At 43.9% G+C, this 26,931-nt stretch overlaps 1 protein-coding gene and 1 long non-coding RNA gene across 3 annotated transcripts in view; one reads left to right on the top strand and one right to left on the bottom strand.

Annotated features, from left to right (window-relative positions):
* The window catches only part of LOC306921578, a 566,256-nt gene that overhangs the window by 53,026 nt on the left and 486,299 nt on the right, over positions 1-26,931 (top strand). The gene's annotated exons all lie outside the window — the stretch shown is intronic.
* Positions 23,634-26,931, bottom strand: part of LOC306921797 (transcription factor Sp9-like) — a 42,208-nt gene continuing 38,910 nt past the window's right edge. For both annotated transcript variants that reach the window (XM_079499100.1, XM_079499099.1), the window contains exon 2: positions 23,634-25,298. In XM_079499100.1, coding sequence (XP_079355226.1) covers positions 24,006-25,265 — 1,260 coding nt within the window. In that variant the 5' untranslated portion in view covers positions 25,266-25,298 and the 3' untranslated portion in view covers positions 23,634-24,005. The remainder of the gene's footprint in view (positions 25,299-26,931) is intronic.

Raw genomic sequence — 26,931 nt, 5'->3', positions numbered from 1 at the left:
GAGTCAGTATAGGATACAACAGTATACGTCCTCCCGGTGGGGCTCCTCACTGGCAGGTGAGTCAGTATATGATACAACAGTATGTCCTCCCGGTTGGTGCTCCTCACTGGCAGGTGAGTCAGTAGGATACAACAGTATACGTCCTCCCGGTGGGGGCTCCTCACTGGCAGGTGAGTCAGTATAGGATACAACAGCAGTGACTAGTAGTAGAGGAGGCTGAAAAAACAGCCAAAAAAGAATTAGAAGTAAAGAAAGTAAAGAAATGAAAAGAATCCGCACAGCATTCTCTGCTCCCAGAACTTTCTTTACTTAAAGTGGTAACGTTCCGAGCCCTTCCTCAGACCACATCAGCAGTGACAACACACAAATGTGTGTGTGTGTGTGTGTGTGTGTGGAGGAGGAATTAATTGGCATAACGAAAGGGGTAAAATAATTGGCTACACCTGTAAAGTTTTGTGACTGCACCTTGGAGAGTTGTGTGATGCTATAGGTCAGTGGTTCTCAACCAGTGGTCTGGGGACCACCAGTGGTCCTTGACAGGGTTCCAGGTGGTCCCCATGCAGCTAAATGATGGAGAGTTGGTAACCAAATGGACGCGTAAAATTGTTGTTAAACATCTGCATCATTTAAAAGAAGTATATACACAATTAGAGAATGTAGAAGAATATCAACGTTTGCCTGTTATTTCTCCTAATGGTACCAACATCAATACAACATGGAATTGTGGACAAAATCTTACCCAACGACAACAAAATATTCTTTAGTTTTGGGTCTGAGAAGCTAAATGTCATCATGAGTACCACAGACGAAAAACAGTCTAAGTCCAAATTTCAGACTGACCCCTCCACGAAAAGGCCTCGTTGTCCTGAACCCTTATCTATCATTTATACATTATGGATCAATAGTGTGGACTTAGACTGTTATTCGTCTGTGGTACTCGGGTGCTCCGTGGCTCAAATGCTGAATAAATAAATGGACTTTGATGAAAAGAGTTGAAAACTAGAAAAAGTGCCCCTCGGGGCACAGGTCTCCACCAGGGCAGGTCAGGTTGTGGCCTCCTGGTGGCGCTATAATAGGCCAATGTGAAAAGGGTGCCATTTCTTCATACACCTTTGATGGCAATTGGATGATTTGAGGCATTTTGTTCCAAAAATGTGTTTTGCAAAAATCAACCTGTTGGTGGCGCTATAACAGGCCAATGTGAAAAGGGTGGGATATATTCCTCCGCCTAGTAAGAAAATGTGTGAAAGATTTCACGTAAATTGCATGCTGCGTTCATGATTTGAGGCTTTTGTTCAAAACGGGGCAATCTTGAAATGAAATGAAATGAAATGAAATGAAATGAAATCTATATTTACCCAGGGTATCTGGGCTAAGCTCAAGAACTTGTTTCCAGCCAGGCCCTGCTCATAGAACACATTTCATCGTAGTGGTTGATGCCTTGTTCAAGGGCATTTCAGCGGTGGTAATTTGAACGTGTCGGACGGCTGATTCGAACTGGGAACCTTCCGGTATCTAGACCGCGCCGCTATCCGTTCGGCCACCGCTGCCACTTGCAAACTGTGAACGCTAATTATAGCCAATTAGGATGGAATATGAAATATCGGACAGATCCGACTTGAGCACATGACCATAGAGATACTGTGTAACGATTTGACAAAAGTCGGCCTCCTGGTGGCGCTATAAAAGGCAGATGCGGAAAATGCAGGTCAAAGGTTTGTTCTTGGCCTCTAGGGAGTGTGCATGCAACGTTTCACACAGATCGGTGCAGTTTTAGGTAAAAAATGTGAAAAGCTGCCTCATGGTGGTGCTATAACAGGCCGTTCTGGAAAATGTGGGGCAGAGGTTCATCGTTGGCATCCAGGGAGTGTGTGAGCAAAGTTTGGCATCGACCGGGTTAACGGTGCCGGAGATTAGCTGGTAACAGACGGACGGAAGGACGGACGGACACACACACGGACGGAGTGCAAAACATACTCTCTCCCCATGCCTTCGGCCTGGTGGAGACAACTACTGCTATAGGTATAGGGCATATAGCAGCGAGGTTTTCTGGTTCCACTGAAAAATCTGCCATTTCATTTGTTGTATTTTTTCCCACAGAATCAAAGGTGTTATGGTTATGGTTCACTGGGATCCTTAAAATAATTGATATAAATATTTTTGTAAATCTCTATGGGAAAAATGAATGGCCGATTTTTCAGTGGAACCAGAAAAATACGCCCACTGCTATGCCCCAATAGTGTTGATCTGTCCACAGACACATGCTCTCTCTCTCTCTCTCTCTCTCTTATACAGGTGACAGCAGACTGCTGGGCGAGCGCTGGCACTTACTTATGGCAGTACTGGCCATAAGTATAGCATGTCTTGAGTGCACAGGGTTTGATGAGGTCAGATCAACATATGGAATGTCAGAACAGGTCAGCTCCATATATGGAGATCTAAGGGTGACAGCAGGGGCAGTGTCTTGAGTGTACAGGGTTTGATGAGGGCCCAGGTATAGGGCCGGGCCTTAATTTTTGGGCCTGTTGAGAACTCTAGTTTTCGCCGGCTGCCGGGCGCGGCTGCACTAATAACTTTGGGGCAGGCCCGTCTATAGAGTTTAAATGGACATGTATCTGTCACACGGGAAACATCGAAGAGGAAGGCTGGATATGACATCAGGGATCTCCATCCCTGATGATGTCATGTGATGTCACGGTCATGTCTGGGGTGACCAACAACCAACCAACTGACTGACTGGCGGGAAATGCAGGATTTCATTGTAAATGTGACCTGCGGTGGCAACCAGTTATGCTGTCACGCGTCTGCGGTAATTATACTGGGGGATTAATTACTGTAGCTGACTTAAACATGATTTTTCATGTGGAACTAAGAGAGGGGAGAGCTGGTGCTGCGTGAAGCTGACCTCCTACAGTACTGTTTTTATAATCAAGAGGACAAAGTCAGGCAAAAATAACCTGTTCAAAGACTTTCATTTGCTGAGGTATTTCACTCTATACTGTTTTTGCAAACAATTATATAAAAGGTCCTGCACACTGGTGTCTATATAGGACTTGCAAAATATGTTATTTTACCGTTAGTTTGAAGGAAGTCTAAAGGAAGTTTTTAGTCATTATGCAGAATGTCCCATGCATTTCAAGTTTTCATATAAAGTATAAAAATAAAAATCTTTTGAAAATAGCAGACGACGCATTGTGAGCATATAGACCAGCTATTTTCAAAGGGCCAAAAATATATTTAGGGCTGAAGTGGTTTAGTGTATGTTTTTGTAATAATAACTTAGTAACTACAGTTTTCAAATAAATGCAGTGGAGTAAACAATATTAGGATCCGAGATGTATATAGAAATAAAAATATTGGAGTTTGGAATGACTCAAGTAAAGCACCAATAACTTGTATAGGCCTACTGTACAGGGACGGATTAAGCCCCACAAGGGCCCCTGGGACACATTTTCGGGGGGGCACCCAGAGTGCGCATGTGTGCAAAATGTAAGTTCTTTCCTGTTTTTGAGTTGCGCTATAGCCCCTCCTATATACAGGTTTAATGTTTGTTTTTAGTTCAATGTTTTAAAAACGCCATTGACAATGAAGGGAAAATGTACGTCATATTGTCCCTCACTACGTCATAGTGTCTCTTTATTGTTAATGGCGTTTAATGTTTGTGTTGGCACCGTTTGTTTTACATTACATCACCTAATCAACATGAGTTAGACTTTAATATATTAGCGCCCCTCACTTCTTATCACCTTTTTGACCTGAATTTAACAAAATCAACGGTCAATGGAGGGCCCCAGGAGACCTTTTCAGGGCCTCAAACCCAGTACCGCGCGGTCCAATTTTCCCCAAAGGGCCCCTGAGAGCCAAAGGCACGGCCCCAACCGGCCCAATGGCCGTTGACACTATACGGTCTGTTGAAACGTTATCCCTCAAACATCTAAAACCAAATCCACCACAAATTGGAAATAAAGAAGGAGGGGGGGGGGGGGGGGGGGGGAGTAAGCACTGAGCAATGACTAAGCTTTGAAAACCTGCAGGGGTGAATGGCAGTGCCTTCCGTGGTGGCCTCAAAGTCACCGTAAACACTGCAGCTCTGAGTCTTATCAAATTGCTTGTTTTGTGTTTTTTTGGCAGCCCACCCTAAAACAAATTGGGATTAATTCCGCTTGAGCTGGTCGTGTCAGAAAAATGTGCATCATCATATTACCGAGAAAATCCATCAGAGCCTCTGCTCCCGATGTGCTATACTGCTGTCTGGTACTTTTTTCAGTTTTCTTTTAGGGTGAGTGTGTGCGTGGAATGCACGCGTATACATAGCGGATGAGATAGATGACAGATAAGAAAATGAAAAAAAGGACAAGAACGATGTATTGGCTTTATTTACTGACTAACTCACTAATATAATAAAAATAACTAAAAAGTGCAAACATGAAAATGTTTAAAATTAAGCTCAAAGACATGATTTTAATGAGGTACAGGGATGAAGAAGGTGCAGGATTTCACTAGGTGTGTGTGTGTGTGTGTGTGTGTGTGCGTGTGGGGGGGGGGGGGGGTATCTGTGTGTGTATGTAATATTCATTTGTATGCATAGATATCACAGATTTAGTTAGTCAAGTATTGAATATAGATTATTGAATGATATTTAGTATTAATGGAAAGGGAGTGGGAGCACTAAGGCATGCTTCTTCTCACTCCTTTTGAATTAGCTTTTTTATTATTTTTGTACTGCTTGTTATTCTGACGTTTCCGTTTATATATTGTTTTTAAAATTGCTTTATTCAAATAAACATTTCAATCAATTGATTCTTCTATCGGTGGCAAAACAAAAACGAAATGCTTATTTTCTTGCTCCCTAATTTAAGTTCCAACTAGAAAAGGTGCGCTCAGACAGCACAAATCCATCAGGGGCACATGCCACCTCGGTCTGGATCACACTGATAATGGTGTGTGTGTGTGTGTGTGTGTGTGTGTGTGTGTGTGTGTGTGTGTGTGTGTGTGTGTGTGTGTGTGTGTGTGTGTGAATAAATGAAATGTGAAGACACAGGGCAATGTGCGATGGGGATAGGGGAAATAATAAAGTTCATGATTATAATACTAGATAATGTGACAATCTCCATCCTCCCTTCAGCCGTACCACTCAGCCAGTTAGTCTGGAATGCACACATAGGCCTACTTATCGCCAACTCCTCATCTTCACTCTGTAACTTTAAACATAGATTATGTTGCATCAAGCCTCCACTTGCTTCTACCATTTAATGTAGCCTTACTTCCGCGTCAGTCAGTCAGTCAGTCAGTCAGTCAGTCAGTCAGACAGACAGACACTTGTTGTTCATCATATATATGTTTGATTACTATGTTTAACTTACTACTGGTTTATTGCCGTATTTTAGGTGAGGACCTTAATTTCTTTGCAGACTGGGAGAAAAAGCCTAGGAATTTGGTACTGTACGCTACGTAGTGTATGCACATGAGTGACCTATGGAAATCTGGGGGCTCTATCTTGCGCCCCGCCCTTATCCCTGAACTTCTTTGCCATTTTTTACTATTTTGAAAAAGAAATTAGACCCAGTAACCATAAAATTAGATTGGGATTTCTGCTCCTGTGGCACCTTAAATTGCCAAGCAGTGAACACAGGAATCAGACTTGAAAGTGTATTTATGTTGTGTATTTATTTTATGTCTTTGTTAAATATATAATAGATTACCATAATCTGCCGAATATAACAAGAGCCTGTAGATCAACTATTTGAAAATCAACTACCATATTGTGCCGAATATAAGACGACTTGATTATAAGACATTTGTGGAAAAAGAACATTGAATGTCAAATAGTCTAGTCCCCCATTCTAATACGACACGGTTTTCCCCCTCTTAAATATCTATAAAAAAATCCATTTGGTTACCGACTCTCCATTTAGCTAGGGACCACCTGGAACCCCCTCAAGGTCAAGGACCACCGGTGTTCCCCTGGAGGACTTGCTGAAAACCAATGGCGTAGATAGACTATGCCAGTATAATTTGTATTGCTGTTCTGTTATTGTCTACGGTCTTCTTTCTAAAAAGGCAAGGGGTACAATTGTTTTCTCTGTGCTGAATCGATTCTGTATGATTGAAGTTTTCTGTGTTGCTGAGTCATTGCAGTGTAATTACTTTGTTTTGCTTGTTTATGCATTGAAAAGTTAAAATAAACAAAGAAAAGAAAATACTGCAAGTTGGGAAAAGCCATCCAAGAAAGACAAGTTCCAATGATTGAGAGATTAGAATTTCACCCACTTTTTACTTTCTGTGTGATGTGACAATGCATATATTGACTGGAGTTGGCAACACTAGCAGGCAGAATAAGCCAGCATCCAAACATCAGCCAGAAAAACCCGAAACAACACAAACAACCTCCACAAATTCACAGGTTCAAAATGCCACTTCACAAAACACTTCACAAAATGAGCAACTCACCGCGTGTCGTTATAGGGTTAGGGTTAGGAGATATGGTTCGTGTACTCATATCATTATATGGTGGCTCTATGGTCGGAATATTCGGATTTATTGGTGTTTATTACTGGGACGTTGGACTAACGCTACGCACCCGCCACACTGAACGCTCTTCCCCCCAAGGTTTGCTTGTTTGTTTTGGGTACAGATATATGATATCATATATTTTGCTTTCATGAAAATGTTTTACTTTATCTAATAACAACCTAAAACATGAACCTTGGTTGAAAAAAACTAAAGTTGTCCTTTAAGGAAAGATGGAGAACAAAACTTGTTTCAGTTAATTAAAAGTTGGCGTGCCAAGATGGGATCGTATCCTAGAACTGAGGGAACATACAGGGCTGAGGGATAGGTGCATGCAATAGGTGCATGCACGTGGATGGGTGGACAGATGGACGGAACGCAAACCCAGCAGCTTTCAAGCCTGGAGAGACCACAGGTGTGCTGTATCAGCAATCAAGAGGTCGACCTACTACTTAAGGCCTGACAAACTTGCTCAGTCAGCAGAGAGGATAATGGAACAGGGAAATTGAACAACTATGGATGGATGGATTATGGATGAACAAACTTGTAAGCTTGGCATTCTCCTTCTGTCAATATGTACCCCCCTCGGAGACACTCTGGCCCCGATTCAATGAGCACTGCGGCCCCCAGCATTTCCCACACTATCCCCAGTAAAATACCTCTTTTCGCTTTGCCCTAGGGACATCATTTGGGGCAACAGGGAATGGCAATTGCCACCCCCTAGTATTCACATTTAACCTTAAATTCAGTTATTTTATGCATAATTGTCCCCAACTCTGAATTGTTGGCGCAGATTAATCTGACATGCTGTTTTTCTGTGAGGGGATGTGGTGAGGGGATGCGGAGGGGATGAGGGGGAAAACATAGGGTCGTATTATAATCAGGGACTAGACTATTTGACATTCAATGTTCCGTTTCCACAAATGAGTCTTGAAAAATGGGGGTCGTCTTATATTCGGCAAAATATGGTAGTTGATTTTCAAATAGTTGATCTACAAGCTCTCGTCATATTCGGCAGATAATGGTATAGCTTGTAGATCAACTATTTTCGCTATTTTAGAAGTGGGGCTTAAGTGGTAACTTATTTTTTGCCACCCCCCATTTCTTTCTTAACCCATTTTGGGCGGGAACCCCTTTTGGTGTTAGCATTATGTTATGCTTTAGCTAACCGAGTGGCGCTCTACGAGCTTGTAGGTCTGCTATTTTTGAAAAATCGAAGAACGACTGACATAGAAACATAGCTTTTTCAGAAAACTGTCAGGATGTAGAAGACATTTTTAGAATCTGATCTCAGGTCAAAATGGGATGCCTCTGCTTTGCCCCTCTCCAAATAAATGTCCATGGCAAGGTGCAATACACGGGAGAGTGCCACACACAAGGCTTTGTGCGACAGCTATAAAACAACCTTTAGCTTGCCTGGAATCCAGGATATGCAGTGCAGTGATATCAGCAATCGACTCAAACCACTTTCACCTGTTCCCTCTCGGCACAGTTTGTAAGTTAACGCAACGTTTATTTGATTCAAAGCATGACTTCTCTAAATAAATCTATTACGAAAACATACAAAATCTAAACAGAAACTAAAGTTCAACAAAACTCCTGAGGTATTCAGTAATGCAATGTTTAGTGGCTATATTAGTGTGTGGGTGTGTTTGTGTTTGCAGAAACATATGCCTCTTTGCGGCAAGCAAATCATATTAATTATAAATGTGAAGTACAACTTTGGGCAAAGTTAACTTGGTAGTTGAGTATGTGCTTTTGAGTGAGTTTGTGTGTGTGTCCCGGGCTCGGGGCCAGCAGTGTTTGTGCTGGAGTCCTCATGGCTTTAATGATCTTGTGAGTCCTGAAGACTGATTTATCCCATTTTGGGCGGGAACCCCTTTTGGTGTTTCAAGCATTCTGTCATACTTTAGCTATTGAAAAATAGCAGATCTACAAGCTCATAGCGCGCCACCGAGTGGCGCGCTATGAACTTGTAGGTCTGCTATTTTTTAAAAATCGTAAAAATGCAGCACAAATCATTGAATAGGTATATATTCTTTCAGAGCGAACGTTTTTTTTTATTTCGACGTCAGTTCTAAATGGGTTATTCAACACATTGGTTTTCTCCCCCTCCTCCATCTCCACTCTTCACATCCTGCCTGGACCTTTATCTCACAACCTTTCCCCCTGCTCCCTCTCCGCCACCGTGCTTCCACTCCATCCATCTTTTGGCAGGCCAATTTGCCTTTCTTAACACCTGCTTTCGTCGAGCAAAGTGTGATGATGAAATTTCCAGAGCAGGTTCTTTTCATCATCACTTTGGGGCTGCATAATCACAGAAGTTGGACTGGCTGTGCATATTGCATCGTTTTCATTGCACGAGGGGAAAAGCAAGTTAAGCACCGACTTGTACCATACGATGGTGTCGCGTGGCAAAAACACAAGCTTGCGAAGCTCACAACACATTGCATGGTAAATAAAATGGTAAATGGTGCATTTATCCAAGGCGCTTTACATAGATTGTGCATTACATTCACCCATTCACACACACATTCATACACCGATGGCGGCGGAAACCATGCAAGGCACCAACCAGCACATCAGGAGCACTTAGGGGTTCAGAGTCTTGCTCAAGGACACTTCGACACTAACTCTGGGGGAGCCCGGGTTCGAACTGGCAACCTTGCGGTTACCATCCACTCATCCAGCCACTCTCATCCTGAGCCACCACCGCCCCTTTTATTTATTTTTATCCCACAATTTTGTAACCCATTTTTTTCACCCATGTGTCAATGCCTAAGCTGTACTCCTGGGCACTACTCTCCCTCTGCCAACCTGGGGAGAGCCCCAAACTGAGCCAATGCTTCCTTCAATGCATGAGGAGTGAGCAGGCCACTTCTTGTCACCTGACAGGGGGGGGGAGTTTCCCCGGTAGGACGTAGCGCGTGCGCAACACGTTATTCCAACCGGTTCCTTTCCCCTCCATCAGGCGCCCTTGGCTGACCAGGGGGAGGCAGTATAGAGACCAGGAATACTGCATGTTTTTTTGTGAGGAATCTAGATGTGTACCCTATGGGGACACGGGGAGAACATGCAAACTTCACACACAACCAGGAATATGTAACCGCAGTGAAGGATTAAACTGTCACTAGCTTGACAGAGGAAATCAACAGATTTTTCTTCTTCTTTCTTTCTCTTGGAATACACATTTTGTCTCACACTTTTACCACCTTCAGAGGCTCTGCAAGATGTTTATAAGACTCACCTTTACCACCTTCAGAGGCTCTGCAAGATGTTTATAAGACTCACCTTTACCACCTTCAGAGGCTCTGCAAGATGTTTATAAGACTAATTTTGTCTCACACCTTTACCACCTTCAGAGGCTCTGCAAGATGTTTATAAGACTCAGTTTGTCTCACACCTTTACCACCTTCAGAGGCTCTGCAAGATGTTTATAAGACTCAGTTTGTCTCACACCTTTACCACCTTCAGAGGCTCTGCAAGATGTTTATAAGACTCAGTTTGTCTCACACCTTTACCACCTTCAGAGGCTCTGCAGGATGTTTATAAGACTCAGTTTGTCTCGTGAAAAAAATAATGGCGTGTGGGTGGGAAATCCTCCCCCATATGGCTCTAAACTTCCAAGAGGAAGTAAATACTATTATGTCTTTATGGGAATCCATAATATTGGCCAAGAAATCAATATACAGAGTGCACCAGAAATGATAACAGTATTATAGATGATGACTTGGCGTCTCTTATCCCAACACATTTGAGAAGCCAAGCTTTGAGCACTGCTGGATCCCACACAGTAAATGCTCAGTGGAAATCCATCTCTGAGTGTAGTACAATGTACAGATGTAACCAAATGGACCCGTATACTAACTTAACAAATGCATACATAAACTACTACTGTGTAGAATCTGTAGGCTAATATCAACTGCTAATGTACAGACTTTAGTGTGAATTCATACATTTTGAGGTTTGATGTGTTTCTTTATAGGTCTAATGTTTTCTATACTCTTTGATTCAAGTGCCAGCATCACACACACACACACACACACATAACTAGAAAATGAAGTAAGAAACACAGTATAGTAGAACATTATTGCAAAATCGAATGTGAACAGAATGTGACAGATTGTTACAAGCTTAACATAAACCACCTAGTTTGGCCTCCAGTTATATATCATAACACACACACACACACACACACACACACACACACACACACACACACACACACACACACACACACACACACACACACACACACACACACACACACACACACACACACACACACACACACACACACACACACACACACACACACACACACACACACACACACACACACACACACACACACGTTAGTAATGGCGGGCAGACAGGGAGAGTTGTTTACTCTGAATCTATCACAGAGTGGAAAACAGACAGACGCACGCAGAGTGGGAGAGTTCCGAGGGGACAGCGAGGAAAGTAGACGGAGGATGGATGGATAGTAATATTAAGGAGAGGAGAGGGAGAGGAAGGGTGGGAGGAGAGGATTGACTTACGTGTTGGTTTGTTTAGGCCAGAAACCCATAGAAATAGAATAGCTCAAATCACTTCTGATATGGCAATGTCACTGAAGGCAATGTTGAGAGAGAGAGAGAGACAGAGAGAGAGAGAGAGAGAGAGACAGAGAGAGAGAGAGAGAGAGACAGAGAGAGAGAGAGACAGAGACAGAGACAGATGATCTACAAACAAGGATACCACAAACAAAATACATCAACGGTGAGTGGATATGTCGTTCTCCAATGTAACTGCCATGCCTTCTCTATGAATTTTCCCAAAACAAATACTTCCTCTGTGAACAACCAACTTAACATACAGTCATTCAGACACTCAAAACAAATCCGGGTTCCTGGATTTCTTTCAAATAAAGAATTTCTTACGTTCAAGGCTCACTTAATTTGTCTCCCTTAGGAGAATTCACACGTTCACAAAAAGAAAAACACCATGAAACACACCAACATAAAAAAACAGAGATCATGGTGGACAGTGGAAAACAAAATGAAACTCAGCAATGAAACGCACAAGCCTCGAAGAACACTGCAGTGAATCCGACAGTGATGTTAATTCAACTCCAAGAGAGCACAAATGGAACCATTTGTACTCTCGCATTTAACACTGGCCTTTATTGGGCGTCTGCAGCACTTACAGCATTAATAACATCTAGCAAATTGCTTATCTGGCTACACAGAAGCACTGCCATCTCCCGCAGTGATATCAGCAATGAGTGAACTAATTAACAGTGAAATCAAAGCACTTGCATGTGTGTGTGTGTGTGTGTGTGTGTGTGTGTGTGTGTGCGCGCTCTGTGTGTGTGCGCTCTGTGTGTGTGCGCTCTGTGTGTGTGTGTGTGTGTGTGTGTGTGTGTATGTGTGTGAGATCCTTGAGTTGTGACAAGTTAATAATATCCCACCGAGGCAGTCCCAGTTATAGCAATTTTGCAGAAAGACAGATCCTGCATTCTTTTTTTTCGCCTGAGGAAGATGAGTTATCAAAAAAGCTATCTCCGCAGATGCTACAGTATATAAGTGTGGACTGTGTTATGCATAGACTTATGGACATGTCGAACCACAGTTTTTTGTTTCAGTTTTGTTTTAATGTATTTGTTTTCAAATAATGTTCGAAATAAACTCATTCATTCATTCAAATTGGAAATATGTGAGAACTCTCCTCCATCCTATATAAGACTGTATGTGGTCGACTTAGCTCGGTTGACACTGCAAAATAAATAAGGTTTACACACTAGCCCCTTTTCCACCGGGGATTAACCGGTTCTGTTCTTTTTGAGTGGTGCAACCACTCCAAGGACCAGCAATGTCCGTGTTAACCTATGTGTTACTATGTGTTAACCTATGTTTGTGTGCAGAGGCATGAGACGTGGCGCTGCCGGGGGGGAGGGCCGGCAGCTGTCAGAGTGAAGATGAAGAACCTTCCTCCACCAGGGTTGGGGTCTGTCTTTCTGTATTCAACGTTTCTGTAGCATATGTGGGTTTTTACGGTTTGGGGTTGCTGGCCCCAAGCCCAACCTTCCCCCACTTCTGGGTTCAGGATTGTTTGGGGTCGGTTTGTTACCTATTGTCTTCCAGGCAATGGATTACAGTCTCATACCACGTGAGACCAGACAGGCTTTGGGTCTTGTACAAGCTGTCTCGGCACGGCCAGCCCAACCAACCCCAGCTACTGTACGTAATGAAAGCCTGCGCCCATGCAGGCATGTCATACCAGCGGCACGAGACAGAGGAGGTGGATGGATTATATTCCCCCTGAAAAACACCTTTAGTGTTAGTTTCAGTTTTCTTTATACTTTTGTTTTTTTGTCAGCAGGTGCATGATTGAAAAGGAAGGAATTGTGTAATAAAAACGTAAAAAAACATAACATTAAAAAATGTATTCAGTTACAGATGAACCACCAACCGCATCCACAAACACAAAGACTAAGCACTTTTGTTTTCGTTATTTTGTTAACTTTAATAACCTTGGTCTTACTTTGAGAACCAGTGTTTTTATAGTGCCCGTCTTCTGATGGCTGGTCTCAGTCTCACATAACAAACAGTAATATTTAGGAACTGACATCTCTGGATACCAACAGGAACATCCATCACAAAATCTGACATTTCCTGGAAGACATATTATCCTCAAAATAACCCTCTTTCATAATTAGGTTGGGCCCACCACCTGCAGACATTCACACACATTCACAGGGACGATAAGTGACTGTCAGGGGTGTCCATTCTGAATGGGAGTGTGTAGTCATGGATGGTGTCTATTTCTGAGCATCCTGTACTGCAGCATTGTTCTTTTTCTCTATCCTAGCCCATTTAGACCATGAGGCCGAGTCTAAAAAAAAAGGCTTTTAAATCCTAAGAGTTTTCTGAAAAACCTATGTTTCTATGACTCAGTGGTGCTCAACCTTTTTCATGTCAACGACCCCCATCTGAAAATATGTTGTCCCCCCCCCCCTCCCCAGAAGCAAAGATTTGAGTTCAAACCGTTCGCTCTGAAAGAATATATCTCTGCTGTCCGGAGGAAACCTCATGACATGTATAATATATATGTTTAGCTTATATGTATAGTGTCATTATATATAGATATGTTCTAGTTACGTTCTTAGCTTACGCATGTTTCTTGATAAATGCTGTTTATATATGTGATGTATTCCCATGCTTTTTGTTCTTGCTTAATGTAAATCGCTCTGGATTAAGAGCGTCGGCTAAATGCCTAAATTGTAAATTGACTTCAAAATGTTCATTTTTCAGGAAATTAAAAGTATACATTTTTAAGGAAAATAATGAAACCTTATATTTTTTAAACGATGCAATACTGCCTCATCAAAGTTGGTGTTGTGACTTTAGATATTGTCAATTACTTGCATGAGGAGAAAGGTGGTGGCTGTTTTAGCAGACAGTTTGAGGGTCCATTGGAGAAGAGGTTTTGTCCAATGCGTTTTTTACTACTTTCCATTGGTTCAATATTTTCGAAACGACACACAGACGAAAAGGATGTTCAATAGCACCGATTTATGGAAAAAAATCTAAAACCTCAAAATGGAGTTGTGAGGTTTCCTCCTGGAAAGCAACGATATATTAAAAGATTTGCGCCACATTTTCACGATCTTTAAAAAATAGCAGATCTACAAGCCCGTATCGCAGCACGTGGTGATACGGGCTATGAGCATGAAGATGTATCAAAATGCGTTAAACACCAAAACGGGTTCCCGTCCAGAATGGGCTAGAGAGAGGCACCGCACCGCTATCACAGACTGCAAGCTACTCAGCCAGAACGCTGCATGCTTATCCCATTTTGGTCGGGAACCCCTTTTGGTGTTTAGCTATTGAAAAATAGCAGATCTACAAGCTCATAGCGCGCCACCGAGTGGCGCGCTACGAGCTTGTAGGTCTGCTATTTTTGAAAAATCGAAGAACGACTGACATAGAAACATAGCTTTTTCAGAAAACTGTCAGGATGTAGAAGACATTTTTAGAATCTGATCTCAGGTCAAAATAGGTTATAGGAAACAAAGTGACAAAGTGGTATTCTGGGTCACAGTAACCTTGGCTCGCACAGAGGTGTAATTTCAGTAAGAATAGGGCATGGCAAAAACATAATAAGAAGTTGCAACATAAGCCCCGCCACTTCTAAAATAGCAAAAATAGTGAATCTACAAGCACTCAACGCATCGCCAAGCAACACATTGTAATGTAGATCCACTATTTGTTTGGGGGCGAAAAGAGAACAATGTTTGAAAATGTTCGCCTATATATTCCCAAAATAGGAATGCCACGTTGTTGTTTTTGTTTTTTAAATGGGTTTTTTTTGCGGCTTTCGCCTTTATTTTATATTTTTCCATAGAGGGACAGACAGTAGTAGGCCAACAGGAAAATGGGGGAGAGAGTGGGGGAGTGACATGCAGTAAAGGCCGTCGGGATCGGGAGTCGAACCCGCGGCACACTGCCAGACCTATGGACTACCGGCCAAGGTGCCTGGACCGCTGAGCCACGGCCCAGGCCAGGAATGCCACGTTGTTAAGTGGGTAATTAAACGTATGGTTGCATACGATAAAAACGCTTATCTAGATGATAACACGTGTAGATGGACGGGCATCGATTGTGATGAAATCATATTGATCTGCTAAAACAATTCAGGATTGGGGACAATAAATAAGTGAATTTGAGGTTAAATGTGAACACTATGGGGCTGGCAACTGGCAACTGCCATCCCCTGGTGGCCCAAAGGACGGCCCTGACCTTGCAGTATACAGACATGTGTTCAACAGATGTATTGTTGGAACTGATAGAAGTTTGCGTTTAATAACAAACAGAGGAAATGTCATGGATACTGATGGGTGGGAGACAGGAAGGACATGGACTTGGTTGAGGGGAGTCCCTCAGGGCTCTATACTAGGTGCCTTTCTGTTTTCACTCTAGATTAAATGTATTTGCTCACGGCTGCGAGGGCATTGCAAGTGAGCCCCCCCGGATAATTTGGCAAAACACTAATTCTAATGATAATATAGCATTAAAATGAAGAAAGCGATACCATGGGCGCCCGCTGGCCTAGCGGTCCAGGCGCATACCACATATAGGCGCATGCCTGACAGCGTGTCGTGGGTTCGAGTCCCGGTCCCGATGACCTTTGCATTGCGTGTCAAGTCTGAGGTTCGTCGTTGGCATCCAGGGAGTGTGTGTGCGCACAGTTTGGCATCGACCAGGCCAGCGGTGGCGGAGATTAGCTGTACACAGATGGACGGACACACACGTGGACACACGTGCGGACGGACGGAGTGAAAAACATACTCTCCCCCACGCCTTTGGCCTGCTGGAGACAACCAGGAATATGACACAGAGGTTAACTCAGCCGTTACGATTCAATATCCATTATGCCCTAAGACAATTTGGATAAGAATTCTATCGATTTATTTGAGACAAAAGAGACTATAAAGAAACCCCATGATAACTATTGCTGACCTCGATTGGTTTCCAATAGAGCCAATGCGGTTCTGCACATGATTAATTTATGCTGTGATGCACTGACAGGCCTGTGCTGAGGTACATTCTACAACCTTAATCCATCTCAATTAGAATGAAAAGGTTCCATTCCATCGCTTTTCCCGGCAAAACCACCGGAACAAAATAACAGAAAACAGATCAGGATAATCACCAGATAGAGGCGCGTCAGAGGACGCCACAGGGGCCAAATAGAGAGAGCGGAAGAAGAAAAGGTTAGAACTGAGTCAGGTGGAATTGGTTTGTAGAGATTGATAATATGCCCATGGTTATGTGCAAGCTATATAATGCTAACAGCAGTACACATGTAGCTTGTGTGTATTGCTGTGAACATGTACTGTAGCCTGCAATATAATTTCACTGCACATATTATATCAATCCATTTTATTCCGATGCCCTGAATACTTTCTTTGCAAAGTGTCCTGTACTAGTTTGATCATGCCTGCCTGCCTGCCTGCCTGCCTGCCTGCCAGCCAGCCAGCCAGCCAGCCTGCTTAATACGACAACGCAAAGGTCAGGAAGGAAGCGTGGACAGGAAAATGGGAGGGTGAGGAGACAGGGTAAGAGGAATGAAAAGCAGAAAGAATATGGGAGAGGCAGAAGAGGAGCTCGAGGAGGAGGACACCACTGTAATTGTTGAAGGAACATAGTAGTCCGGCAGCCCGGTGGGAAATTTGGTATATCGTTTTTCAAACAGCTCAAACAGCCTGCAGTCAGCAAGTGGATTCATGAATGTATAGACAATATTTTAGGCCAATAAAAAAAAACAATATACCAAATTGTCCACTCCACACCCCCGGCTGCTGGACTATAGTGAGAGAGGAGGAAAAGAACATTGTAATTGAGGTGCATGGAGGTGACATGTTGAAGGAACATAGTGAGAGAGTGTGGAGGTGACATGTTGAAGGAACATAGTGAGAGAGTGTGGAGGTGACATGTTGAAGGAACATAGTGAGAGAGTGCATGGGTAGATCTTGTTGAGCTGGTCATTTTGAAAGTAGATCTCACGTCATAAATGTGTGGGCACTCCTGTTCTAGCCCCTAGGATGACCCGAGGCCCACCACTTAAAAACCACATGCTACGGTGCCCAAATCTGAATTTAGGTGCTCAAATGAACTCCTGGGGTCATTTTAGGGGCTGGGACCTCCAGTAAAAGGCCTAAATACTCTCCAAGAGTTGGGGAACAACATATCAAGAGAGTGGAGTGGTAGGCCCTTGGATTGACCCAGGACCAGTGATTAAATGTACCCCACTGAAAAATAGCAGATCTACAAGCTCGTAGCGTGGCACTCGGTGCCGCACTACAAGCTTGTAGATCTGCCCAAAGTTGAAGGGCTTCAACCTTGGGTACTGGGTAGCTGAAGTTGAAGCTCTGCCCTTCAACTTTGGGCACTTTTACATGTAGGCTGACCCAAAGTTGAAACAGTTGCCAGGGGGACATCTTTGGGCCTGGGGTCCTCATCATTGGATATGTTGTTCCCACAACGAGAAGAGTATTTTACCCTTTACTGGAGGTCCTAGACCCTAAAATGAGGAAGCGTTGACCTTTACTGAATTGCTTCAGTTTCAGGTAATTTGAACTTCAGATTTGGGCACCCTAACATGTGGTCTTTAAGTGTCATCTTAGTGGCTAGGAGGTCCAGTGAAAGGCCTACATACTCTCCCAAGATGGAGGAACAACATTTTACAATCTGGGAACCGCAGGCCTTTGTTTGGCTACAATGTGACTGGTTCAATCCTACCCTAAATCTAGGCCTAAGACGTGACACCTCAAAGTGGGGTACATTGCATCCACTGGTCAATCCAAGGGCCTACCACTCCACTCTCTTGATATGTTCTTTCCCAACTCTTGGAGAGTATGTAGGCCTTTCCCTGGACCTCCTAGCGGCTAGAAGGTCCAGGTAAAGTCCTACATTGTAGGACTAGTAGCATGCCAAAGTTTGTGCTATTGCCATTGAGAATGCATTGGGCGTTTAAGTTAAATAACTCAGAAACTACAAATCATTTCAAAGTAAAAAGTTCCAGCATGTGTCTCCATAGTAAGCTGAATTATAAAATGTGTGAATAGAGTTTCTAGGTGAAAGTTATTTTTTGACGTGCCATAGAGCTGCCATTGAGCCCCATTATACATTTCTCAAATTTGAAAGCACTATATTTCTAAAACTATGAAACATTTCAAAGATTTCTTTTCAGGCAAACATCGTTCACCGTAAGATGAACCTAATGTTGATGTGACATGTTGAAGGAACATAGTGAGAAAGTGTGGATGTGACATGTTGAAGGAGCATAGTGAGACAGGAGGAGAAGAACATTGTAAGGGAGGTGACATGTTGAGGGAATGTAATAGTGAGAGAGGAGGAGAGAGGCTGCCACAAAGTAAAATCCTCAGTGATTATCCATTTTAACTCTGAGAGAGAATAAAACAATTGTTCTGAGTCACCCTTATATTGTAGATTAGCAGCCTCGCACAAGCAGAGGCGTAATTTCAGAAAGAAATAGGGGGTGGCAAAAAACTATTCTCGCTATTTGTTTCGGGGGAATGGGGGCGAAAAGAGAAAATGATTGAAAGTGTTCTCCTATAATGACATTCCCAAACAGATGCCACATTGAAAGTGGTTAATAAATGAATGGTTGCAAACGCTTATCTAAAATGTCACATGTAGATGGACGAGCTTTGAATGCGATGAAATCAGATTAATCTGACAAATACAATGTAGAGTTGGGGCCGTTATGCATTTAAATAACTGAATTTGATTCAATTGAAAGTCTGTTGTTTTCCATGCAGTGTGTCTGCCTGAAACTTCTGGGCAGAGTCTGAAATGAATACAGCCTAAAAAGGTCCTTTCAAACGGGCAGCTATTAACACGCTTAGTAATACATTTTCAACGAGACCTGCGATTTTGCGCAGAGAAGTAGAGGGGCGACAACGCAAGCGTATTCACGTGGGCGCGGCCCCGTGAAATTGTCGTGCGCGTGCTCGTTTCAGGCACGCACCTGCGACTGACTAGACCCATAGATATTTAAAAAAATCACACCCGTGTGAACTGAGTGGTGTAAGGTTTTATATAGCATGATCAGCTGTGGTCTGACGTAATGTCTGACGTAATGAAATCACACCCGGATGTGATTTCACAACTGGCTTTTTTTGTGCAGAAAAAATGAGCATGGTTGCTACGGTCATCCAGTTCACCCAGGTATGATTTCGTTACGTCAGAAATTATTTTGAACATAGCAACCATGCTCATTTTTTTCTGCACACAAAAGCCAGTTGTAGGAGTGGTTTACACCACTCAAAAATAGATGCCTCATTGGCCGCTGCAGTTCGTTGGAGCCATATGTGTGGGGGCGGAAGTGCGCAGGAGTGCTGAAGACTTTACCTTTTTTTTTCTTTTTTATCCCAGGATTTTGCAACCCATTTTTTCACCCAGTGTCAATTATCGAATGTAATCCTGGGCGCTACACTTCCTCTGCCAACCTGGGGGGGGGGGGGGGGGGGGGGGGGGCAGCGTACTGACCTCATGCTTCCTTCTATGCATGAGGAGCTGTTTCTTTTCACCTGACAGGGGATAGTTTCCCCGGTAGGACATAGCACGTGAAAGGAACACGTTATTCCAACCAGTTCCTTTCCCCTCCATCAGGCGCCCCGGCTGGCCAGGGGGAGGTAGTTTAGAGACCAGGATTACTGCATGTTTTTTTGTGAGGGTATACCTACCCTAGGGGACACGGGGAGAACATGCAAACTCCACACAGAAAGGCCCTTTCACCAACCCCGCCTCGGGTATGGGGACTGATGACCTTTTTTTTTATGCTTGCGTTGCCGCGTCCCTCATGAGCAGACCTGTCGTTGATCCAGGCGACAACGTCTGTGTTAATCGAAGCCCGTCTGAAAGTATACCTTAAAGGGATAGTTCAGATTTGTTTAACTTAAGTTGTATGAAATACTTGCCATTAATATAGTGGTTGCAACTGTATTCATTGATTGCCCGAGTAGAGACCCGTCCATTTGGTTCCATTTGTACACTCTCAGAGTTACACACCCATATGGGGCCATTTGGAACGCACTCAAGTACACATTGAGACCCAGCTTGGTGTAGCAGTGTTTTTGTGAGCCAACAAGCACAATAAAGCACCCCGACTCTGTTTGACCAGAATGGAGCCTTCATTAGTATCATCGGTAACACCTGGTAGCCTATAGGGAAGGGGCGCCCAAGTGCTTTCCAAAATGGCGTGTGCATATAGCTCATATTTTGGTTAGCAACTCTCCATCCTTTGGACGGATGGACATACAGACAGACAGACAGACAGACAGACAGACAGACAGACAGACAGACAGACAGACAGACAGACAGACATACAGACATACAGACAGACAGACGGACGGACGGACGGACGGACGGACGCACGGAGCCGCATGCTACACAGGACCTCATTGTTTGCCAGCAGTCATGTCAGCTAATCAATACATGCGTAATTGAAGGAGTGTAGGCCCGGCGATGGATCGTTGCGATGGGCGGCGGAAAGGACAGTGGAAAGCACTAATGAGGCAGAAAACAACATTGATCTGCAGTGACTTGATTGAACCTCGGTTACTCTGGCTGTCCCTGCATGGGGAGGAGTGGCCCAGACACCGCAACCATCATTATAACCACTCTACTATAGCCCCTTTGAATTAACTGTAAACCACACACATCTGCATTTTAGTATCCCCTCGAGTTACACTCCTATTAATAGAGATAGTGAATTGGGGTGCTTTAACCCATTTAGACCCGAGGACGATTCTACAAATGTCTTCTAAATCCTGACAGTTTTCTGAAAGAAAACATGTTTCTATATGTCTTTCTTTTCAAAATCTTTTTATTTCCTTTTTATAACAGTATGGGTGGTCACAGGTTCATAGAAAAAATAAAAATAAAATATCAGATTTTAGTATCAGTGACTGAGGTAAACAAACGTACTGTATAAATCACAGAGATCGTGGGCAGACATAATGAAAAGACTGTTAGTGCAAAACATGCCCCTTCAAGATAAAAGAAAAACATTTTCTCCCCTTCTAGTCCCAATTTAGTATAGCCAATTCCCAATTCCCCAGCCTCTCTACAAGTACTCCATCTCTGCTAACCCCCACAATCAGTCATTGGGAGGGTGAAGAAAGCCTCGGGTCTCCTCCGATACCCGGGCCATCAAGCCTTGTTTCTATATGTCAGTGGTTCTCAAACATTTATGTCAAGGAGCCCCAATATTGTGTAATTGGCCGCCGACCCCCATCTGAAAATATGTTGTTTCATGGACGACCCCTCAGAAGCAAAGATTTGAGTTAAAAACGTTGGCTCTGAAAGAATATATATATATTCAAAGATTTGCACTACATTTTCAAAAATAGCAGATCTACAAGCTCGTAGCGCGGCACTCGGTGCCGCGCTACGAGCTTGTAGATCTGCTATTTTTCAATAGCTAAAGTATAACATAATGCTTTAAAACACCAAAAGGGGTTCCCGCCGAAAATGGCTTAAAAGGGGCATGAAACCCCATGCATGGCAGATGTATTTGGTTTGTTTTCCAGTGCATTAAAACCATGACGGTTAGTAAGCAACTCGAGCTTCAACCAAACGAATGAATAATGCATAATGAAGTGAGATTTTCATAGGGGTGTCCAGAGCCCAAGGGCCAATGTGCAAGTGTGACGGACAGTAAAGTATTGACACACCTAAAATCTAACACATCCATTATTAATTGTATTTAGTTGCTTACATCACTGTGCGTCGAGCGCTATAAGGTCAGTGCTATATGCAGCCTGCCGTGTTTTTTTATCCTGCTCTAGTGTTTAACCTGAAGTGCCATGAAATGTCGTGCCAGGGGGGCGGCAGTGGATCAGGTAGAGTGGCCCGTAGAGTGGCCAGATGGCAATACCGCGAGGTTCCACAGTTCGATCCCGGGTTCCCACAGAGTTAATGTCAAAGTGGTAAATGGTAAATGGTGCATTTATATAGCGCCTTTATCCAAGGCGCTTTACATAGATTGTGCATTACATTCACCCAGTCACACACACATTCATACACCGATGGCGGCAGAAACCATGCAAGGCAGCAACCAGCACATCAGGAGCAATTAGGGGTTCAGTGTCTTGCTCAAGGACACTTCGACACTAACTCTTGCTCAAGTGTCCTTGAGCAAGACGCTGAACCCCTAATTGCTCCCAATATGCAGGTCGGTGGCTTGCATGTGGTTTCCTCCGCCATCTGGATACAGTATAAATGTGTGTGTGTGTGTGTGTGTGTGTGTCAATGAGTGAATGTAATGCACAATCTATGTAAAGCACACTAAAAGAGCTATATCAATTAATCATTTACCAAGTAAAAACAACACAAAAAAGAACTAGTGTGTCATGGCCCTTTAACCGTATCATCCCTATATTCTGAAGGGGGGGGGGACATTCACTGAAAATAGCATATGTAAAAGGTTGGACTTGACAAAATACAGAGCCATGCAGTTAACTAAGTAGCCTATACAGGGTATTCTACCATGGATCCCTGTACAATAATTCTGCAGCAGACAAGTGTAGACTACACACGCATGGTTTACACGTGTAAAGGGCTCCGAAGATAACGTTAATTAATTACACTCAAATGCTACACGTCGACTGAGTTTAATGGATCGACCTTTCTGTTCCCGTGAGGAGGCGGTGGTGCGCGGAGGCATCGGCTGAAACATTATTGGCTGAAACGTCGGCCTATTAAAACTCAGTCGGCGGCATCGAACACTCGAGTGTGCAATTTCTTTTCTCTTCGGACTATTATCTGCTCAGAATTATGCTCCTCATTAGACATGTATGGTCTGCATTACCTCCCAGCTGCCGGCAGGATCGATCCCCCCCCTACGGGTATTCTCCAATATATTACGATTTGGAGTTCAAAGAAATGCAAAGCCCGTCAGTCGTTTTGAGGTGCCGACCAACGCCGAATATAAGACTACTCTGATTAGAGATTAAGACTCATTGGGCCCTATTATGCATGTCTTAAGTACCAGGTCTTATTACTTAACTTAAGACCTGGAGGCGTGATCAATGCCATTTGGCTATTCTGAGTGGCCAAACAGCATTGACCACGCCTCCAGGTCTTAAGTTAAGTCATAAGACCTGGTACTTAAGACACGCATAATAGGGCCCATTGTCTTTGTGGAAAAAGAACATTGAATGTCAAATAGTCTAGTTATATAATAGTCTGTTATAATACGACACAGTTTTTTTTTAAGGATATTTCCATTGGAAAAGAAACGTAGTCTTTCTCTCTAATTTAAATCCAGTGATTCAAAGCTCAATTAAAATTTGGACCCAATTTAGGAAACATTTCAAATTACAACAAATTAGTGGTCAATCGCCTTTTTCTGCCCTCACACTTGGATCTAGCTTTTAAGGCATGGCATTTAGAAAATAAACGCATTCTGAATGTCATCCCATATTTGTCCAAATACATTTTAATTTCTAGATGTATTTAGGCCTGAAATGAAATAATTTGGGCAAATGATAAAATGTTCATCACACAATGTCAGCCTCGGATGTTTTAAAATGTTTTTAATTGTGGTAAAATGAAAGGTTTATACGTGTGGCTTTATACAGGTAAACATTTATATATATATCATTTTTTAGCAAAGAAATAAAATGGTTAACTAAAGTTTAAAAAGCTGCCAAGTTCAACAGGTTTAGCACATCCTTAGCGCTTAATCGTGCCTTTTCTTTTCAAGTTGTCTAAAAAAATGTTCAAGGCCTGCCATTCTTGAATTTATGTCCCATGTTTGCATGGTGTCACAAATCAAAATTCGTTATGTTTGTGGAGAACAATGTTTAAGCTTCGCAAATGCCTCCTTGGAAATCATTTTGACATTTTCAAATCAGACCCGTTTTCAAAACTGTGCCATTTTTCAATTGCCGGTATAGATTGTTGCATTTCTCAATTTTATTAGGGCTCGTCGTCTTTAGACGTGATTCTGGGATGCACCCCATCTAAAATGAGTTCAGGGGACTCTGACCGTGGGGTCTCCAGGTTACTGCCGGTATCGGTGTCACTGTCGCTCCCCTTTTTGCTTCCTCCTCCACCGGCAGTGTGCGTTTTGATGTGTTTGCTCAAGTGGTCACGCCTCATAAAGCGCTTGTTGCATACCGGGCACGCAAACCTTTTCTCGCCCGTGTGTGTGCGACGGTGTCTCTGGAGCTCATTGTACCTCGTGAATCGTTTGCCACAGAATAGCCAGTCGCAGACAAAAGGCCGCTCGCCGGTGTGCCACATCAAATGGGCTTTGAGGTGAGACGTTTTCCCGTACACTTCGCCACAGCCAGGAATGTGGCAACTATGAGGTCCTTTTCTCCGGAGACTGGCCCCGGCGGGCCCCAGCCGCTCGGCCTCCTGACAGTTCGGACAGTCACACGTCGCCCTGCCCGAATACCTTCTGGACGACCTAGAAGAACTACTTATTCCTGAACTGGCGCCCGAAATCATGGCGTTGGCGGCCGACGTGTCTGTGTACGCGGGGATGACCGTTTTGAAACCCTCCTGCGTTAAAAGGTGCTGACCGGTCGACAGTAGGTGGGACGCGGAGGGACTGATGCCGGTGGAGCTGAACGCCGAGTGGGTCAACGTGGAGAAGTCTGGGTTGTAGCCACTGAGCTGGGAGTGTATGGCCTGCGGCATCCCGGAGTGCAGCGAGGTCTGGAGGCTGCTCGCCTGGTTCTGCACGTCGAGCCACGACCCGGGATTGGTGTGCACGTCCCACCACGAGGACGCGCCGTTAGTAACGTCGCCAGAAATGGTCGAGTGGAAACCGGACTTGTACCACGACTCGTACGGGTGAGCCATTCCGACTCGTGGGTAAAGTGTCTCTGCCGACGTGTGGACTTTTGAGATAAAGGCTGATTGTCCTGACTCTTGAGAGCTAACGCTCGCGGCGTTGGAAAACAGACCGCTGTAGTCTGTGGAAAACGCAGACGAGGTCGGGGAGGTGGACGCCAGACAGAACGCACTGTTGCTGCTGCCACTAGTTGATGTGAGTCCTGTCGACGCGCGGCTCGTTGACACAGTGAACCCGGGGAGACTGGAGCCCAAGTTACAGCTAGCGGAGGACCGTTTCCAGGGATGAAATCCACCTTTTGAGAAAGCACTGGAATCAGGTAAAGTGGTAAGAGGACTGGTGTTAACAATTTTGTTGCAGGTTGCCGCCAGCATCGCTAAAGGGGTAGTTCCAAAACGTGGCTCTTCCTGAAAGAGGGGGGGAGAGGAAAAAAAGTTATTGGAATAAAAATCCAAAGTGCTCTCAGTTAACAACCGAAAGACTGACGCGCCACGGCTTCCACGCCTTCCAGGGCGCCAACGCCAGCGGACCCCCATATACCACCGCAGCCGTCTTGTTTGCTGAAGCCGCCCCAGCGGCAGAGATCAACGTGGCCTACCGTCACAACACAGGCCTACCTGAGCTGACCGAGGAACACCCCCCCCTCCCCCACACCCCCAGTCAACCCAGGGCTACTGAGGACAATGGACCACCACCTTCCCCCATTCCCACCCCAGCCGCGGACCCAGAGGTGTCGGCAATCAACACGGCCGCCATTGAGTTGGATCTGGCTGCAGACATTACCAGGTTCAACGGCGCCACCCCCCACATTCCACCGCCCTCCCCCATTCACACCTCAGCCACTGGACAAGACAATGGACCTGGTCATGACCAACTTTACTCAACTGCTGACATCAACTCAATCCTCAACAACAATGGTATTCACCTTTTTCATCTCAATATAAACAGCCTTTATTCCAAACTGGCCGAAATTAGAGAATTATTCCTTACCGGCAAGGCAAACATTTTGTGTTTTTCTGAGACCAAACTAGATGAATCCATCAGGGACGCTGAGATTGAAATTGAGAACTACTCAGTAGTCAGAAATGATAGAAACCGTAATGGGGGTGGTGTTTGCATGTATATCCACAAAGATACTGAATTCATTACCCGTACTGACTTACAGCATGTTGAAATTGAAACTGTGTGGGTTGAAATAATTTTCAAAAATGCGAAATCAGTACTAGTTGGCACAGTCTACAGACCTCCTGACCAGCAAGGCTTTTATGATATTCTTGAGGGATGCTTAGCTGAGGAGGAGGGTGCAGAGAAAATCCTGATGGGCGATCTGAATACAGACGTACAGCGTAAAGAGGCGCCTGTTTTCAAATAATTTAGTAGGTTTTGTGATCTGCATAGTATTAGCCAGCTTATTACCCAACCCACTAGAGTGTGTGTTTCTACTCAAACTGTCATTGATCTCATTCTGTCCTCGGACAAATCCAGAATCTCCAAGAAAGGGGTTATTGTATGTGGGCTTAATATCATTTTATGATATTCTGTACCCGCAAAATACTAAAACTTAAGACCGGCTGCCACAAAACAGTCATATCAAGGGACTTCAAAACCTACTCTAGTGAGGTCTTTAACCAAGTATTGGAGAGTCTGGATTGGTCCGATGAGCTTAAAAGCACACTTGTCGAAGAAGCTTGGCTTGGCTTCAAAACCAAATATACATCAGTACTGAACAACATGGCTCCTTTGAGAACCACCAGGGGCAAAACCCGCTCGGAACCATGGATGAATTCGGACATACTGGCTGCAATGAAAGCCAGAGACAAAAAATGCTCTGAATTTCTAAAATGCAAGTCAAAGCTAGCCAAGCGCTTCGACAGTGTTCGCCAAGCTCGTTTGAACAACCTAAATACCCAACGAATCAAGCTAAGAAACAGTGTAACTGCCATGACCAAATCAGCTAAAAGTAACTTCATCAATGATAAAGCACAGGAAAACAAAAACAATCCTCGTGAGCTCTGGAAGCTACTAAACAATCAACTATGC

This window comes from Electrona antarctica, assembly GCF_951216825.1.
Source record: "Electrona antarctica genome assembly, chromosome: 4".
NCBI classification, from domain to species: Eukaryota; Metazoa; Chordata; class Actinopteri; order Myctophiformes; family Myctophidae; genus Electrona; species Electrona antarctica.
Note: the sequence above shows the minus strand (reverse complement) of the source record. Positions and strands in the feature narration are given on the sequence as shown.